We start from the raw sequence: 18069 nt of genomic DNA on the forward strand, positions 1-18069 counted from the left end.
TTTCATGGCATTTTGTTTACTGCCCTATCTCCAGAACCTGTCTCATAGTTGATAAGCTCAACAAATACTCGTAGAATAAGTCACTGATGGTGGCAGAGAATCCCTGTCCCACCCCATGTGAAGAGACTCCCATGTCCCCCAGTCTTCTCCCCTCAATCCAATCAGCATCCATGGCGAACCCTGTTGATGCTTCCCGTGCTCCAAGCACTGAGCCCACACTTCACCTCTATCAGCCAATCTAATCCTAACAATGAACCTTATGAGGTGGGTATGACGATAGCCCTATTTTACAGATGAGGTGACTGCGGCTTAGAGAAGCTAAGCAGCTTGCTCGGGGCCACACAGCCCGTAGGTGAAGCTGCTGTTCAAACCAAGGTGTAGCCTGACCCCAGAGCCCACACACTTAGCCATTTTGCTCTCTTGCCCCTTTCTGTGGTGGCCACTCATGCCTATGGACGTCATACTTCCCTCAGCTTTCCCCACGTAAATATTGGGATGCCAACATGGCCACTGTGCTTCTTGTACAAAAATAAAGGAAGCTCGGCTGGAAGAAAGAAAGGGTGAATGCATAATCTAGATTCACGAGGGAGGCGGGTGGAAACTGGAAGGCCAGCTGGATACCCAGGTGAGTACACGGGTGAGTGAGGAAGAGAAAGGGGTTGGACCCAGAGCCAAGGCCTGGGTGAGCGAAGACAGAGGCCACGCCACGTGACCACAGGAGGACAGGTAGAGAAAACCACCAATTTCTAATCCCTAAAACACAAACAAAAATCACTCACTGACCAGTAAGGTATGAGTGGACAGTCACCTGGGCGGCTCTCTAGAAGCCTCAAGTCCAGGTTAGTCACCTGTGCAAAGGGTCTTAATAATCACAGAGCAGGAGACAGTGCCTACTTGCGTGAGAAAGAGGAGCGCTTGCTTCCCGCGGCAGACATGTGGACCTCAGGAGCGGAAATGCTGCCCGTGCTGCTCGAGGAGCTAAAATCGGCTTCACTACCTGCAAAACAACAGGGGGGAGGCATGAGGGGAAGGAAACCCAGGACGCGCTGGCCAGCTCCTGGCCTCCCGGGGCCCCTGGCGCCCTGCCCTGCCTTTGCTCTCTAGCTCCACACGTGCCAAGAGTCCAGAGCTCCAGCCCCTGGGCTGTCTTCCCCGAAGCGGCCAAGAGAAGGCGCACACACAAGGACACGGTTTCCTAAGCACAGCTTGGAAGCACAGGAGGCTGGTTGCCTGCAGATGCCCGGCGTCCAGCAGACTACCAACAGTGACCCACGTGGGGGAGAAACGTGCGCCCGCCCTGTGAGTCACAGGCCCTCTGCGCCTCATCCACGTGCCGGCCCAAACTGTAAGCAACACGAACAGCGTGCTCCTCAGTCCCATAGTTTTTCCGAGAGTTTATCTTTGGGCTTTTGTAGTCAGCTAGCCTAGCCACACTTGCACTTGGCACTTGGGGGTCTGGAGATAATCAACCAGTTAGAAGCGGTCAGGAAGCAAGCCTGGGCTCCAGATAAGTGCTGGAACTGTGCTATCGGCTTATTGCCTTTCTCTGACTGCGGCTGCAGTTTTGCTATAAAACAGAACCTTAACGAAAAACAGGCATTGAGTGCTTCCAAACAGTGACGGAACCTCTGAATTACAGGAAGATTGGAAAATGTAGGTGTTTTTTTTTTGGGGGGGGAGGCTGGTGGTGGTGAAAGGATTGTTCATTAGCTTAGGAAGATCGCATTGTATCTTGAGTACAGACTAGAGTTTGGTGTATAATTAGGAGCGTGGTAGAATAATTAATATGGATCTCGTCTCCAACAACAAATACGTGGTCCTGAAATTGTAATGAAAATATTCTAGGGCTTGCCTGGGGAAGTGGAGGGGAGGGGAAGAGAGAGAATAAGTGGGAAGAAGAAAGAGATGAAATAAAAGATGAAATTCCATTTGCTTTCAGGAAGCAAACCTAGGTGTACAAGTTATTTGACCTTGTCTCTCAACTCCTACAACACAACTCCTGACTCTCTGGTCTAGAACCCAGGGCCAGCTCACATTAGTGAGTTGAGGAAAAAATGAATACTTTAAATCCCCGGAGAGTCTAACAGGCAGTGAACAATGACTATAATAAAAACGACTTTGTGAGTGCCTAGCAGGTTCCAGGCCCTGAAGGAGATGCTTGCTACTCTTTATATTTCTGACAACGTTGTAAGGCAGGCATTCAGCTCACTGTTCTGCAGTTGAGGAGACCAAGGCTGATTTGTGTGAGGTTTGTGAGTGACAAAGCCTGCCCAAATCCCCGTGCTCCCTGCATGAGCCACGCCGCATCCTTAGCAAGGCAGCGGGGAACGCGGGGACACGGGAGAGTTCTGCCATCTCGCTAACTGGCAAGATGAGCCGTATGTGCAAGATGTGGCCAGACTGGCCCACTGCTGAGCAGGTCCTGTCGCCGACGGGTTGTATTACTAGTAGATTTGCTGGAGGGGAAGGGAAGCAACCGCAAGGAGAGAGATCCCTCCCCCGGCTGCCAGCACCTCTCGGGAAGTCCGGCCTCTTCTGGGAAAAAGATCAAGAATGATCTCTGAGCACAGGAGACAGTAGTGAATTTCACCTCCCAGCAGGGTTCTGGGAGGATTAGGCTGGCAATTTATCAAGATGGGCCAGGCCAGGCCTTCTGGATTTCAGAGACTTTATCTAATGATAAATTGAACTCCAGAAGCTCCCCGAACCTAATTAGTTGCCTCTGAGAAATGCACTGGCTAAACTCGTATTTTAGTCTCAAGGATGCGCGATGGGTCGTGGTACCCAGGAACACACGAGTCTGGACACCCTCCTTCAACCAGCTTTGTATGCCGGTAAATTACCAGGTTGGTTATTCAATCATAAAGGTAGGAGATTTTCAAAAATAGATACTGTGTGCCCGGCTGGCATGGCTCAGTGGCTAAGTATCGACCTATGAACCAGGAGCTCACGGTTCGATTCCTGGTCAGGACACATGCCCGGGGGTTGCAGGCTCAGTCCCCAGTGTGGAAATTCTACAAGAGAAACAGGCAACTGCTGAAAATCCACTGTTTCCTCATGATGCCTTTGATCTGTGGTAATTAAGCTCTCTGAACTGAAGGGACACTTCATTGCCACAGGAACTAAATAATTGACTCTTACGTATTTGCAGGCCCTAATGTCACCGTGTTCCTGTACTTTTTGAACTTATCTTCTGCACATATGAAAAAGATTAGAAGGCTCATGCAGGGTACCCAATAGATGCATTCAGGGCTATCTGAATGATATAAAAGTGAAAAAAAATATGTTACTTCTCAACTATTTCAGTTTATGATTTGCAAAATTATAACTCTTTCCAGCTTGGTTAATGCAATGTAAAGTCAATGCACTCTATTTAAGTCAGTGGTTCTCAACCTTAAAATTATTTTCGTTGCTACTTCATAACTGTAATGTTGCTACTGTTATGAATCGTAATGTAAATATCTGATATGCAGGACGGTCTTAGGCAACCCCTGTGAAAGGGTCGTTCGACCGCCAAAGGGGTCGCGACCCACAGGTTGAGAACCGCTGATTTAAGGGCTACACAGAAAAGTCAATTTTACTACATCACCTGATGTACTTTCCCCATTTGCTAAGCGTGATAACTTAAGAGGAAGGTTGGAGACCTGATCCCCTCTCCCCCAATTTATCTATTAGCTGGCCACACAGACACAAGGAAGGAGAGGCACTCTTTACTCATTCCCTTTAAACAGTGAATGCAACGAGGTTATTGTTGTGGATGCTGTAGTTCATTGCTCTTTTGGTGCTGAAATCATACAAAGGGAGTACCTAATCTAAAAATACGGGCCCTGAGCCAGACAGGGCCTCCCTGTGCCTCAGTTTCTCTATTGTGAAATTGAGATGATAATCATAGCACCTGCCCCATAGGGACAGTGCAAGCAATGCATATGTCCATATAACCTGATCTCCACTGTAAGCTTTCAATAAATGTTAGCTGTCATTACTCTGAAGACGTTAAAAAGACAATGTTTACTATACTATACATTTCCTTTATAGATAATTTAGAAAATAGCAATGGTCCAGAGGGGAACATGTAGTCTATAATTCCACTACCAAAAAAAAACCCAACTATAATCTTTTGACATATAACTCTTTCGAATTCAGACTTAATACACTATCACGTAACCTAATTGTCTTTCTTTCAATATGTGAATATCTTGAAAGCAGGCCACATTTTGTTTCATTAGATCAACGGATATGGAGGCTATTTCCAGTTTCCCTCCTATTGGTAACAAACACCATGTGCCAGAAACCATCCTCAGCATCTTCCACAGGTTAAGTCATTTCTTTCTTGTGATAGCACAGACCCTCTGAGGCCGGGACATTTACAAGGCAGAGAAATTGAATGACACAGAAACAGTGACACAACTAATAAGAAGTAGAGGCATGATTGGGACCCAGGCCATCTGACCCCAGGGTCCACATTCTTAAACATAGGCCTAACGTCAACGGGTATCCTTGGGCATATGAATTTATATCCTTGTGTGCTTAGTTCTTTAATTCCCAAAGGTAGAATTTTTAAGCCAAAGAGTATGCTCAATTTCAACACTTTTAATATTTCAATATCATTAAGTGTGAAAGCTTTTAATCTTTTAATATTTAAGGTTTGCCCCCATCTGCCTGTGTGCAGGCACCCAACTGGGAATCTCTGATGTCACAGGGAATGCTTGGACAAAGGACGGGAAATAAGATTTGGCCACTGAGGAGTCAAGCTTGAAAAGCAGAAGGGAATTTAAAATACGCATATCCAAGTCATCCTCATCAATACTGTCTTTGTTCCTTATCAATACTGTCTTGGATCAGCTGCTGCGGTTGGCGGACCAGGATTCCAGGACTGCACAGGCGGGATGAACTTGACCTTTCAGATACGGTGTGGTGCCAGTCCTGATGCCTGAGCACCTGCAGGTGAAGGCCTCTTCCAGCTACAAGCGACGCTCGCTGGCCTCCAGAAATCCTGGTGGTTTTTCGTTTGGTAGTCTTCTTAGATTCTATTTTTCTTTTTAAAATATATTTTATTGATTTTTTACAGAGAGGAAGGGAGAGGGATAGAGAGTCGGAAACATCGATGAGAGAGAAACATCGATCAGCCGCCTGCTGCACACTCCCTACTGGGGATGTGCCTACAACCAAGGTACATGCCCTTGACCGGAATTGAACCTAGGACTCTTCGGTCTCCAGGCCGACGCTCTATCCAGTGAGCCAAACCGGCTAGGGCTGCTAGATTGTATTGAGAAGCGTTACTTTATTCATAACGCCAGGACACCAAGCATTCTCTGCATGTGATGGTGAGGCTGGGAATTAGAGAAGGAAAACTGCAAACGAAAAGAATATGTGCAAAAACAGATCACCAAACTTATTTTTAAAAACCACGACCTGTGTTGTGGTCTCTCAGGATGTTATTATTTTTGCCTGCTTTTAGGATAATGTGCAGTCCTCATACATCAGAACATCATGGGCCTCTGAGGACAGCAATCCTGACGTCTGCAGAGTTGTATTAAGTCATTCTAAACCAGAGCTTGACACAATCCCAAACCTTCCTTCAGCCTTAGGGTGTCACCACAAAGCTATCAAATTAATTCAGGCTGGCCACCTATATCCCCATCTCAAATAGAGGCAGCAAATTAAAAAAGAAAAAAGAAAAACAAAAGCCAGTCCCTCATCCCTTCACCCTCTCATCTCCACACAGAGATACACAGATCTTTTATTTAAAGCTCTCCAGGGAGGAGAGATGAGCCATTTTCACTGAAGCCAAGCAGAGCTATTAGGGAGCAGCTGGGCCAGTGGACAGATGTAATTATAGAAGACACTATAAAAGAAGCTGCTCTATAAAGTGAATTCAGTAGAACTGACTTTTAACTGCAAAGCTTGAGGCGGGGGGGCAGCCAAGGAATCCAAAAAATCCTTCCCAAGCCCTAACCGGTTTGGCTCAGTGGATAGAGCATCGGCCTGCGGACTCAAGGGTGCCAGGTTTGATTCCGGTCAAGGGCATGTACCTTGGTTGCGGGCACATACCCAGTGGGGAGTGTGCAGGAGGCAGCTGATCGATGTTTCTAACTCTCTATTCCTCTCCCTTCTCTCTTTCTTCTTCTCTGTAAAAAATCAATAAAATATATATTTTTTAAAAAATCCTTCCCAGAGGACTATTGTTTTATATTTTGCAAACTATTCCTTGAACCTTCTAGGGTGTTTATCTCAGAAAGGGAATATTTTTTATATGTTTTTATTGATATCAGAGAGAGGAAGGGAGAGGGAGAGAAGGACAGAAACATCAAGGATGAGAGGCAATCATTCATTGGCTGCCTCCTGCACTCCCCCTACAGGGGATCGAGCCCACAACCTGGGCATGTGCCCTGACCAGGAATAGAACTGTGATCTCCTGGTTCATGGGTTGATGCTCAACTACTGAACCACACTTGCCAAGCAGAAAGGGAATATTTGATCAAAAAATCTATCAGTTGATTGGAAAAATATATAAAAGTACTGTTGCATTTCAAAACAGAAGTCTTCCTGAAAAATTGTAAGTATCATTTCCATTTATATCATAATTTCAAAAAAGATTTGTCTTCATTCTGATTGATGTGCAATGAATAGAGCTGCCATAAACACATATACACACACATTTAAAAACAAAAAGTTCAAATTTTAAGTATTTAGAAGTGAATAATTTTGTACTGATAAATCTACATAAAATAAAATTTCTTATGGGGAAAATAGCAGTCAAAATCAAATCATAAATTTAAAGAAATTATTTGCAACATACGACAGATAAAAAGCTAATTCACCAAAGCTCATATAAATTTGGGGGGAAAAAAAAGAACAGAAAAATGAGCAAAGGGCCTGAACAGACGGATGACAGGACAATAGAGGGAAAAAATGAGCAATATACATGAAAAGCCATAAAATTTCACATATAACATTAAAATGCAATTGGAAATGAGACTTTCTTCATCTGGTTGGCAAAAAAGTAAAAAGTCAAAGCTTGCTAATAATGGTTCTGTGAAGGGTTTGGGGAAACCCTTTGGTAAGGGTTAGTGAGAATATAAATGAAACAGCACACATAAAAGAAAACCGTACTGCTAGGGATTTATCCTGCACAGAAGCACCCAAAGAGACAATGTAATTATCTACTAGTAAGGACTCTAGTCATGAAAAGGGGTGGCACGCACCTGTGTGTGCTGAAGTGGAACGGCTGGAAAATCGCTTATTAGTTAAGAAAACGTGATGCAAATTAGTGACTGTGGCATGTCTGCTTTTGTGTAAACAACCCTTCAAGTAATATATAACCTGGAGGGATTGAACAAGATTGGATAACAGGGCTCCCCTTGGCAAGGGGACAGCAGGGATATAGAGACTCTTGTTTTCATTTTATATCTTTTTGGAACCATTTGGCTTTTCTAACCACATGTACTTACTCTTATTATAAAAATTATAACTAGGAGCCCAGTGCAATTATGGGCAATTAGTTTTGTCTTTTTTCTTAAAAAAAAAAAAAAACCAAAACACACCTATATTTCTTGAAAGAAAATTATGGCCCAGTGCAATTATGGGAAATTAGTTTTGTCTTTTTTCTTAAAAAACAAAAACAAAACACACCTATATTTCTTGAAAGAAAATTATTTTATAATAAAAGTAACTACACCATGTAATGTAATATTAAGAGGGATTTGGAGTCAAGCCACCTGGGTTTGGATCATGGAACTTTTCTCTATAGAGCCTTGAGCAAGCTATTTACTTTCTCGCTGCCTTAATTTCCTCACGTGTAAAATGGGTGAAAATGTTCATAGTGAGTCCTACTCCAGGATGGTGGAACCTAGGTGAAACATAAAAAAAACCAGAACAGTGCCTGGAATATAGCTAACACTCAACATATGTTAGCTTTTATTATCCCACGGCTAAAACTACGGGCACAGTGGCTATAGGGCCAGAAGGGGGCTTTTCAAACATCGTCCTCTTAATAAGCCCCACAGTGGGAAGTGCCTTATTCCACTTAAGTCACACATTTCATAAACACTCTTTTAAAAAGGTGGTTTTTCCCTCAGCCATTCTTCTTTGGAGACCATGTTTCTATTTCTTTTTTTTTTTTCTTTTTTTTACCGTGTGTGTGTGTCTGTGTGTGTGTGTGTGTGTGTGTATTTATATTTTTTTAAAAAAATATATTTTATTGATTTTAACAAACCTCCCATGGCCTCCTCCAAAAATCTCTGGAGTTGCCCCGGGGTGAGAACCCTGCCTTCAGAGAGCCCCAAGGAAAATGCACACAGGTTTACAACAACTTCATCTTCGCAGAGCCCAGTCCCCTGCGCAGGTAGCTTTGAAGGTCTGAGAAAGGGAGGGAAAGATCGTGGGAGAGGAGGGACAAGCAGGCCAACAGGCCAAGGCCAAGTCCACCTAGTTCACTCCTTTGTCTTGCGCTGGCTCAGCCACCTGTCCTGGCAGAGACACAGGCGACCCACCTGCAGGCCAGGAAAACAGATGATAAAGAGGTTGTAAAGGGCTGCACACAGGAAGGGGGAGGAAGTGGACATCTGTGACCAGGGCGAGAGTTTACGAATGTCCTAGAGGGACCCAGGATCCATTTAGTCCCCCTCTGCTTCACCACCAGGGCATTGGCCAACCTTAGCAGAGCACAGGGAAGGAGAAGGGGTGCTGTCTGGCTTTGTGAATGATCACCCAACGTTCCTGGGCCTGCTCTCTCCATTAGTAATAAATAAATACTAAGAGGTGGCCCTGTCAACTTACCAGAGATGGCCAAGAGGAGGAGAATGCTGGAGAAGAGATGAGTCAGTTCAATCAGAGAGCCAATCAGATGCCTTGCACTACTCAGCATTGCCAGAAGGAGGCGCCAGCCTGCAGATTCACACCCACAAAGTCCATCTAAAGAAGGTGCCCTGAAGCCCAGCTCTACCTCTCACTAGTTAATGTGTTCTTGGCCAAGTGTTTTTAACTTCTCTAAGCCTTAGTTTCCTCATTTATGTATTACACACGTATGTACACACGTATGTATATATTGTTAAAGGTTAATTTGGTTCTTTAACAAGAATTTTTATTTATTTATATTTTTTTAAAAAAATATATTTTATTGATTTTTTACAGAGAGGAAGGGAGAGAGATAGAGAGTTAGAAACATCGATGAGAGGGAAACATCGATCAACTGCCTTCTGCACATCTCCCACTGGGGATGTGCCTGCAACCCAAGTACATGCCCTTGACCGGAATCGAACCTGGGACCCTTCAGTCCGCAGGCCGACGCTCTATCCACTGACCCAAACCGGTTTCGGCTCTTTAAAAAGAATTTATTGAGCACCTGCTATGTGCTTGACATGCACGTAAACATTAACCTTTTAATGACTATGAATATTGCAATGATCCCTAAACCTTACTGTGCATAAGAATCACTTGGGAAGTTGGATAATATGCAGATTTCTGGGCAACACCCCAGAAGTTGTAGGGGAAACTCAGGAATCTACATTCATTTTTGTTGTTGTTGTTAATCCTCACCTGAGGCTATTTCTTCCATTTAGAGAGAGTGGAAGGGAGGAGGGGGAGAGAGAGAGAGAGAGAGAAACATCAATGTCAGAGAGACACATCGATTGGTTGCCTCCTGCATTTGTGGGCCAATGCTCTAACCACTGAGCAACTGGCCAGGACAGGAATGTGCATTTTTAATAATTTCCATAGATGGTTGTGAAGCAAGTGGCCGTGGACCAGGCTGTGAGGAGGAGCGCTCCAAAGATAAGAGTGCCTGGCATCTCTCCCCAGGTCCGGTCAGATTACAAGGGCTTTCCTCAGAGGGAAGTGGAAAGTGAGTGAGCAGCGGCTAAGGCAGACAGGCGACCAAGAAGAAGAGTGAATTTACAGACAAAGTGCCCAGGAGTGAAGAATTTCATTTCTAGAGTGACCTGGTTCCTCACAGCTCTCCGGGAACACCCACCTGGCCTACACGCATTTTCAGGGGATTGGAAGGGAGATGGGGGCCCAGAGAAGGTGCAGGCTGTCCAAATCGGGGCAGTTCCAGCCACATTCATGCACACAAACGCTGGTTTGTAAAGCTTTGGGAGACTTCGCAGTTCATCCATGGTTTGAAGTCCTCCCAATCCTGTTTGAAAGAGGAGGGGCCAGCTAGTTTGGAGTCTGGGGGGTGTCAAACATTTGGCAGGAAGAAATACCTCACGATCCAGCATGCGTTCCATTTGGGTTATCCATCAGCCCTAACCTGCTGTCTTTGGTGGGTTGATGTATCCACGGCTGATGTGCTAAATGGCACCAAAGGAACCATATGGGCCTGATCGTCTCCCACATTGGACCAGCATCGGGCACAAGCCTTTCAATAGGTCAGCCAGAAGGCAGCCCTCTCCCCCACCGCCCTCCACTGAGCTGCTCTGGGAAGGGTTCCATCCACAGCGTCCATGAGTCCATGAACTTCATCCACATTGATTAGTTGAGGCGTCTGCAAAGCCCCCCTGCAGAATTTTCCAGACTCTCCCATGCTCTTTCTCCCTGATTTCTTGCTGAAGGTACTGCACGATGCTGGATTTCTTCGCCTTTAAAACGCTAGCCCGAGAGCCTACTGCTTCTATTTAAAGAGAAGTGTTTATCCGGTGTCTACCAAAATGAGGCGCCCGCCCTTCATGTCTGGCAGGAAAACCTAAATCAGGGAAAAGCAGCAGTGGAGGTGCGGTGGTGGGTTCGAAGCAGGGGTGTCATCGTGGGGGGTGTTAACAGGAGGAGGGAGGCGACGGCGGGGTGGGAGAGAGAAATGGAGATTGAGATGCCACCGACACTGAGAAGTCAGGGCAGGGCTAGGACCTGTCTGTGGCCTTAAGTACAGAACATGAGCGAGAAGGAAAGGAAGGGGTCCCCTTTGATGTCACCCCAGTGTCCACTCTCCTCAGTGAGGTGGTGCCGTCTGCAAGCAGCTCGAGACCATGAATGGAATAAAACACCCGCTTGCTAGGGAAAAGATGACACAGTTTACAACTGGCCGCAGAGATACGTAACAAGGGCTCGAACACATTTTGTAAAACCTCACTTCTGTCTTTCAGTACAGCTTTTTTATTATTGTTGACTGCATTTCAGATGTCCCCCCATTCCTTCCCGTTTGCCCCCCTCCACCCAGCCTCTGCCTCCCCCCCTGCCCCCAACAGGCCTTCACCATACTACTGTCTGTGTCCATGGGCAATGCATATATGCATATACATTCTTTGGTGAATCTCTTCCCATCCCCCCACCCCTCTCCCCCTCTGAGATCTGTCAGTCTGTTCCATACATCCATGCCTCTGGACCTATTTTCTTTGTCAGTTTATTTTGCCCCTTAGATTCCATATATAAAGTGAGATCATGTGGTATTGGTTTTGATTGGCTTATGTTGCTTTAAGTACAGCTTTTAAAATTGACTCTAAGACCTAATACTCTCGACTGCTTCTCCTCATCCCGTCCCATCAGCCTCGGGACATCTGCTGCATAACTGCTCTCCACACACAGTCTCCTTCCCACCCTTGGCAGCAGCACCAGGTGCCACAGTCCACGGTCTCCACGGAAGTCGGGGCCACTGCTGCTCACTCCCTTGGCTTTCCCAGCAGCACTGACCTTGACCTTCACTCCATGTAACAGTCTGCCAGCAGCGTTACATCGCTGGACCTTGTCAGCACTCGGCCATGCTATGTTCTCATATCTGACATCCTTTCACCACCCATCACAAAAACCGGGACATTGACACTAACTCACGTCTGCCTCCCTCATCCTGCTCACCAGGTCCTTGCCTTCATTTTTACAAAAAATGGGTTTGTTTTCTGCCATATATATCCATCCCCAAATGAGTTGGGTTTATTTCAGTTGCTCACCTAGCTGGATTTTCCATTCTGATCAACATCTATTTGCATTCCCAGAGGCAGGAGTCTCCGTAAGAGGACAATGAAAAGAGCGAGCCCGCTTTTCTGGAATGTTTCCTGTTCACAAAAACAACCACTCTCTGGGTCATTTGTCCTTGTACCCCCTCTCCCTCTCATTGTTATGGACAATCAACTGTTCAAAGTGAAACCAGGGTCTCTGGGTTAAGCTTCCCCAATTTTAGGACCCAACATGCTTACGGTGACCCTTCGTCCCAGGGTTGTTCGGACCCCGGGTGGCCCTAAAAGATCAGGAATTACCGGTTGGGTTTGGCTTGGGTCACTCCACGGCCCTTCCCCTTGGTCTGGGCAGTGAGACCAGCTGACCCAGAGTCACCACAGTACACACAGAACCTCACTGAGGGGAAAACAGCCTTGTCCCAGGGTGAGGAGGACAGGGGACAGGTAGCTGCGTCCTGTGAGGATGTGCTGGTGCTTAACGCAGCCAGGACGCGGTTAAGTTCCCAGCTCTAATGCCAAACTCTGCACCTCGGTCACGAGTAAGGGAAACACCCGAGTGTTAGAACAGGCCCCCTGTTTCAGAGAGAAACTGCTCTGCCTTAGAAAGGTGAAAGCCAAAGTCAATAGCCTGTCTTTTGATTGGCATCTTAAGCAGCTAGGTATTAGATCTGATGTTTGCTGCTTTAGAACATCCCGTGAATTTAAATAACTAGGTCTGTGGAGCCGGTCGGGCAATTATAGGGTAGATTTTAAACCATTCTCTGCCCCTACGCCCACCAGCCATCGTCCCATTCCGCTAAGACAGTGGTTCTCAAAGTGGGTTCCAAAGGAGGAGCCATTGGTCTCACCTGGGAACATGTTACAGATTTAGGTTCTCAGACTCCACCCGACCTATGGAGTCAGCAACTCAGAGGCCAGGTGGGGTCCAGTCATCTGGGTTGAACAAACCCTTCAGGTGTCTAAAGGTTGAGAATCACTGCTCTAAGACCCCGCCCATAGCAGCTTCCTGAATGGCTGCCTCTGAGAAACAGAGCAGCAGGCTTGACCTTGGTTTACCACAGAAATATCACAATAATAAATGTGGCAAAACGTGCCTTACACACTAAGACCGCGCACCTGCATGGAGCTCCGGAGTTGGGAAATTTCTGTTTTCCCCACAAGTGTGTGCTTTTGCAGAGGGGTTGCTGGACCCTTTGAAAATTCACTCACAGTCTGCAAAAGGGGTCTTAACAAGATGACCCCTCCCCCCCCCCGCCACCCCGCTCTGCATCACACACCAGAATGCAAACACTTAGTGAACACCGACCACACCAGCAAGGAGACTGCTCTTTTTTTTGGCGCATTAACCCTTGAGGCTGAGCCATTCGCCTATTTCAACAGAGATAATACGATTGAATCTTCATTCGAAAATGAAAAGTTAACACATTGTGACTACACCTAAAGGAAGTAAGCATTGCTATTTTAAAACGTCTAACAGAAAGGGGGCTTTCAGAGTGCTGTCTGAGGACCTGGGCTATTTGCTGAAAATACAGATTCCTGACTCCTACCCCAGATCTGCTGACTGCAATTTCCCCCAGTGGTTCCCGTAAGGGACGTTTTTACACATTGCTCAGGTGAGCTTTCTCACACACCGAAGTTGGGGAACAGCTATAATACATAGCTCTGGCTTTCCATATTTAACTATGAATCCAGGCACCTGCTCCATTCCGTCTGTTCAGTGACTCCGTGATCTGGCTGCTCCCTCCCAGGCTGAACGCTGCACCCCAGGCCTCATCCTTTCTCGCCCGGAATTCTGCAACAGCCACACACCGTGTCCCAGCTGCTCCGTGGCCCCAGCTCTTCACCTTCCACTCTGCTCCGGAGCGTAAATCTCATTAGGTGATTCCCCTGTAGAAACCCTTTTACAGCAGCCCCTGTCCTTCAGATAAAGCCCCAACTCCACAGCATGATTTACAGGCCCTTTTGGATCTCCTCTGCCGCCTCCGCCTCCGCCTCGCCTCGCCTCGCCTCTGCAATGCCCCAGCCCCTGGAACCATCACCTTTGCCTGAAGGCGGCACCTCGCTCTCTAGATTCCCAGACCTCACACACGCTGTTCCCTGGACTATTTCCTGTTCCTCTGGGCCAGGCTGACTACCACCTGTTCTTCAGGTCACAGGTGCGCCTCCACCTTTAACTCCTTCATGCTCTGACCTCACCCACAATGTAACAAGCATGTATGACACTGCACTGCCATGTGTTTGCAATGTCCCAGCACACCTGTGTCAGCTCCTCGAGGGACACTGCATCCCAGTGTCTAATGCAGCATTTAGCACACAGTAGGTGCTGTCACCTTAAAAGATTTCAAAGCACTAAAGGTTCCTCCACTCTTGGCATTCAGCAATGGCTTCAGGAAAGGCTCTCTACTGGCTTACCTCCCTCTGTTCTTCCCTTTCTGTTGGGGTGACAGACTAGTGTTGTAACAAATAGGAATAATATTCCCTCCGCTCCCACCTCCATCCCATATGCCCAAGTTGCTTAATACTCAAGTTTTCAGCCCAAAATTTAACATGCAAAAACCTGCAGCCTGGAAAGACCTCTGTCTTGTTTATCACTGTATGCCCCAAAGCTAGTGCCTGGCACAGAGTAGACTCAGAAGAACATTTATTGAGTGAGGAAAGAAAGAGTACTGGAAAAAAAATCACAGATATGTTTGGGGAAATAGCACCACTAATTTTTGAAACATCACAAAGGAAGGAGGCAGGCTGGAGGTGGATAAAAGCATACAGGGTATCCAAGGAGAGAAAAAGATAAATTCCTGTCCAGTAAAATTGTAGAAGAGGTCCCTCTATAAGGGAAGTGGGAGCAGCCAGAGTTCAGTGACGACCGAGTCTCACTTCCTTTTCCGACAGAGTTATGATTGTGGGCTAATGAATGGCACACGTGGAACTCGGGAGGCACTCAGTCAAAACACTTAGGATTGTCTGATGAACAAGGCTGGCACGCGCCCGGGATGACAGCACAGTTCAGCACCCGAAGGGTGTAGGCTAATGGATTGCCTGTCACCCTCCAGGGAAATCTCTAGTAACGTGTCACCTGGCTCCGTCCTTGCCCTTATCCTCCTTAACATGCTTTATTAATGACATGAATGAAAACATGGGAGGCACGGTGCTGACGGCAGCCTACATTACACAAGCCTCGAAGGCACAACCCACACAACGAATGACAGCGTCAGACACTAATGCTGCTGGACACCGTGTACTGAAACCCACACCTGCCGAGAACTCTCCATCGGCTATTTCCTCTAATCCTTCCTCTCAAAGACATGCAGGGTACAGACGAGGAAACGGAGGTTCTGAGTGGTGATGAGATGTGCCCCAAATCACAGAACGAGTAAACAGCAGAGCTGGCTTGTCTGACTCCCAGAGTCTGCTTTCTTCTCTACCCACTCTGCTTGGTACCTCATGATCAGAACTCACCAAGATCTAAGAACTGGAAACCAAGATGATACTCATCATGCTCAATTTAGTCCATTTCAAAGATGTGTTCAACCTTGCACGCGTGAAGGCACTGGGTCATGGAGAAGTGGAGCTCTGATGCTCAAGGCTCCTTTTAGGAGATGAACTATAGACACTAAAACAACTAGGACATGAGGCAGGACATGAGGAGTGTAATACAGACAGCGGGCACTAAGGGAACACAGAGGAGGAAGACCAAGTGTTGTGGATGCGGAAGAGGGCAGGCCTCAGGTGAAAGGGGTGACATGAGCGAAACATGGAGGATAAAAAACACACAGGGGATAATTAGAATATATCAAATCCCTTGTTTAGCTGGAATATAGTGATCAGATGAGAAAATGCAGCCAAAATGGTGCATTGTACCCAGAGAAATGAAGAATGTGAATGTTACACCAACACAACTGCATGGGAGCATGGGACACTAAGCTAAGGGCATTTACTCTGCAGGCAAGAGGGAACCATGGCAAGATTTGAAGAGGGTGATGATAGGAACAGAGGGATGCTTTGTGGACATACGAAGGCAGCTAACCTGGAGGAGGGGCCGGGGCTGGAAGGCAAGGCAGGTGGGCATTACAGTTAGGAAATGGGTTGTACAGTGAGGGGGGGGCCCAGACCTTCGAGTCCCTATCCACATAGCTCTTAGGTTTACAATTTTAACTGCACAGGTTCAAAATCATTTAAAACCCCAGGTGAACAAAAGGATTTAAAACAGTAAAAGCATAAAGTAAGTTAAACATTAAGAAACACCTCACCTTATGCTATATACTTGAGGGCAGGGCTGACACAGAAAAGAACAATTGAATGAAGATACATTTTTAGTACAAAGAGCAGAAAAACAAAACAGGAATTATCCCTATGAAATGAAAGGGGTGGGGGGAAGCCTCTCTCATATTGCCTGAGGACTATGTGAAAAATTGAATAATCTAGTCACAACGGCTTGAGATATTCCAAGATCCATGCTAGATTTACCACTGTGCAGTCAATCTTTAATGCAAATATTTTTTTATCTGCAAGCACAAACATCCATGAAATGAAACAAACAAGCTGGGTAAATTCTGGCAATTTTGGCATCTATACCGAGTGTTCAAACAAAAGCCCATGGAGACATGGAAGGCCTGGTGGTGTTTGTTTTAATTCAGACACGTTTTCAAGGAGCTAACACGAACATCGGGGATAATGAAGTCGTATGAAAATGCTTCCAGGAGCAGGCCTGGCAGCACAACAGAGAATTCTGGATCAGGGGATGGGCTTGCAGGAAAACAGGTGCAAGGCAGGTGGAACAGCTCCCACCCTCCTGCCTTGGGACACCTGTTCAAGGCCCAGGGAGCCTAGCGCAGGCCCAGGGAGGTGCCACTGTGGCCTTCAGAGCTGGGTACTTGCTGGGGAGAGACAAGGAATTCTGCAAACCAGCTGAGCTCCCAGCACCAAGCACCCGAATTTCACCTCCCACCATTGTTGATCAATTGTAAACTCTTCGTATTCTCAAGCTTCTGAACACAATGTTTCTGAATGTCCCCTGTAAGAGTTGGCTGGGAATTCCTGTGTGGTTTGTAGCATGTGAAAAGAATGGAGCACACCCATGGTTAGATTGTACTCTGCACACACATTATGCCCCGAGTTCCCATGGACTTATTAACGGAATGTTCCCCAGGATCTCAACTCGAAGTGGCATCTGGCACGGAGCCCTGCTTCCCAGGCCAACCCTTTGCTTGTCCAGCTGCTCTGCCGCACCCCCAAAACAAGTTAACTTTTAAGTCCAAGTGTTCTCTATTCTCTCCACCTTCCAATGTTCTCTGAAAAGCCATAATAGAATGGAAAAGCAAAGCAGACCATGACAAAAGAAAAGAAAAAAATTAAGGCCGCTCTCTTTAGGAGCACTGGACGGGTTGCATGGCAGTGAAATGGAAGGAAGTCGAAATGGTAGTTTGAAAATATCCCCAAACAATGAAATAGCACCTGGCTGCTTTCTGTAGCCTACACGTATAGGCACCCCACAAGATGAAACTAACAAGGCTCAAAGTGAGCAAATCCACTGAAGGTGAATTCCAATATCGCCTTAGCATGTAGAATTATGTAGAATCTCAAAAATATCTTCTAGGCTCTCGGGCATACCCATTAATTCACAAACGTCTAGCGCACACCTATTAAGTTTTAGGCACTGTGCTAATTACGGAAAACACAAGGCAACGACCACACAGCTCCATGTTTAAATTTTACATTGTGTTCCCACTTATTTTTAGTGACACATAACCTAAGGTTGTAAAATGATGTTTAAATGCAAAGAAATGATACAACGCACATTTCAATACAGTGGTCACCTCTGTTGGGGGAGCGGGGGAGGCGAGGGTGGGGCCGGGGGAGACCGAGAATAGGATCTGCGCGAATCCACAGGCAGGTGGTAATTCTTAGGGTGGAAGGTGGGGCACAGTGTTTGCTTTATTATACCGCATAATTTACATATATAATCATTTTGTGCATATATATATATATATATATATATATATCCTATCTAATAAAAGAGAAACATGGTAATTGGCATACGACCGCTACCCTTCCATTGGCTAATCAGGGCAATATGCAAATTAACTGCCAGCCAAGATGGCGGCCGGCAGCCAGGCAGCTTGATACTAACATGAGGCTTGCTTGCTTCAGTGATGGAGGACTCCAACGTTCCCCACCTGCCTTGCCG

At 46.4% G+C, this 18069-nt stretch overlaps 1 protein-coding gene across 5 annotated transcripts in view; it reads right to left on the minus strand.

Annotated features, from left to right (window-relative positions):
• Nucleotides 1-18069, minus strand: part of SYBU (syntabulin) — a 72258-nt gene that overhangs the window by 11694 nt on the left and 42495 nt on the right. For 3 of the 5 annotated variants that reach the window (XM_006753912.2, XM_006753914.2, XM_006753913.2), the window contains one exon: nt 895-997. In XM_006753912.2, coding sequence (XP_006753975.1) covers nt 895-997 — 103 coding nt within the window. Of the gene's footprint in view, nt 1-779; nt 868-894; nt 998-17336; nt 17344-18069 lie in introns of those variants that run through there. The other 2 variants (XM_015566236.1, XM_015566242.1) reach the window with 2 other exon arrangements.

The sequence above is a fragment of the Myotis davidii genome, unplaced genomic scaffold (genome assembly GCF_000327345.1).
Source record: "Myotis davidii unplaced genomic scaffold, ASM32734v1 scaffold1012, whole genome shotgun sequence".
NCBI classification, from domain to species: Eukaryota; Metazoa; Chordata; class Mammalia; order Chiroptera; family Vespertilionidae; genus Myotis; species Myotis davidii.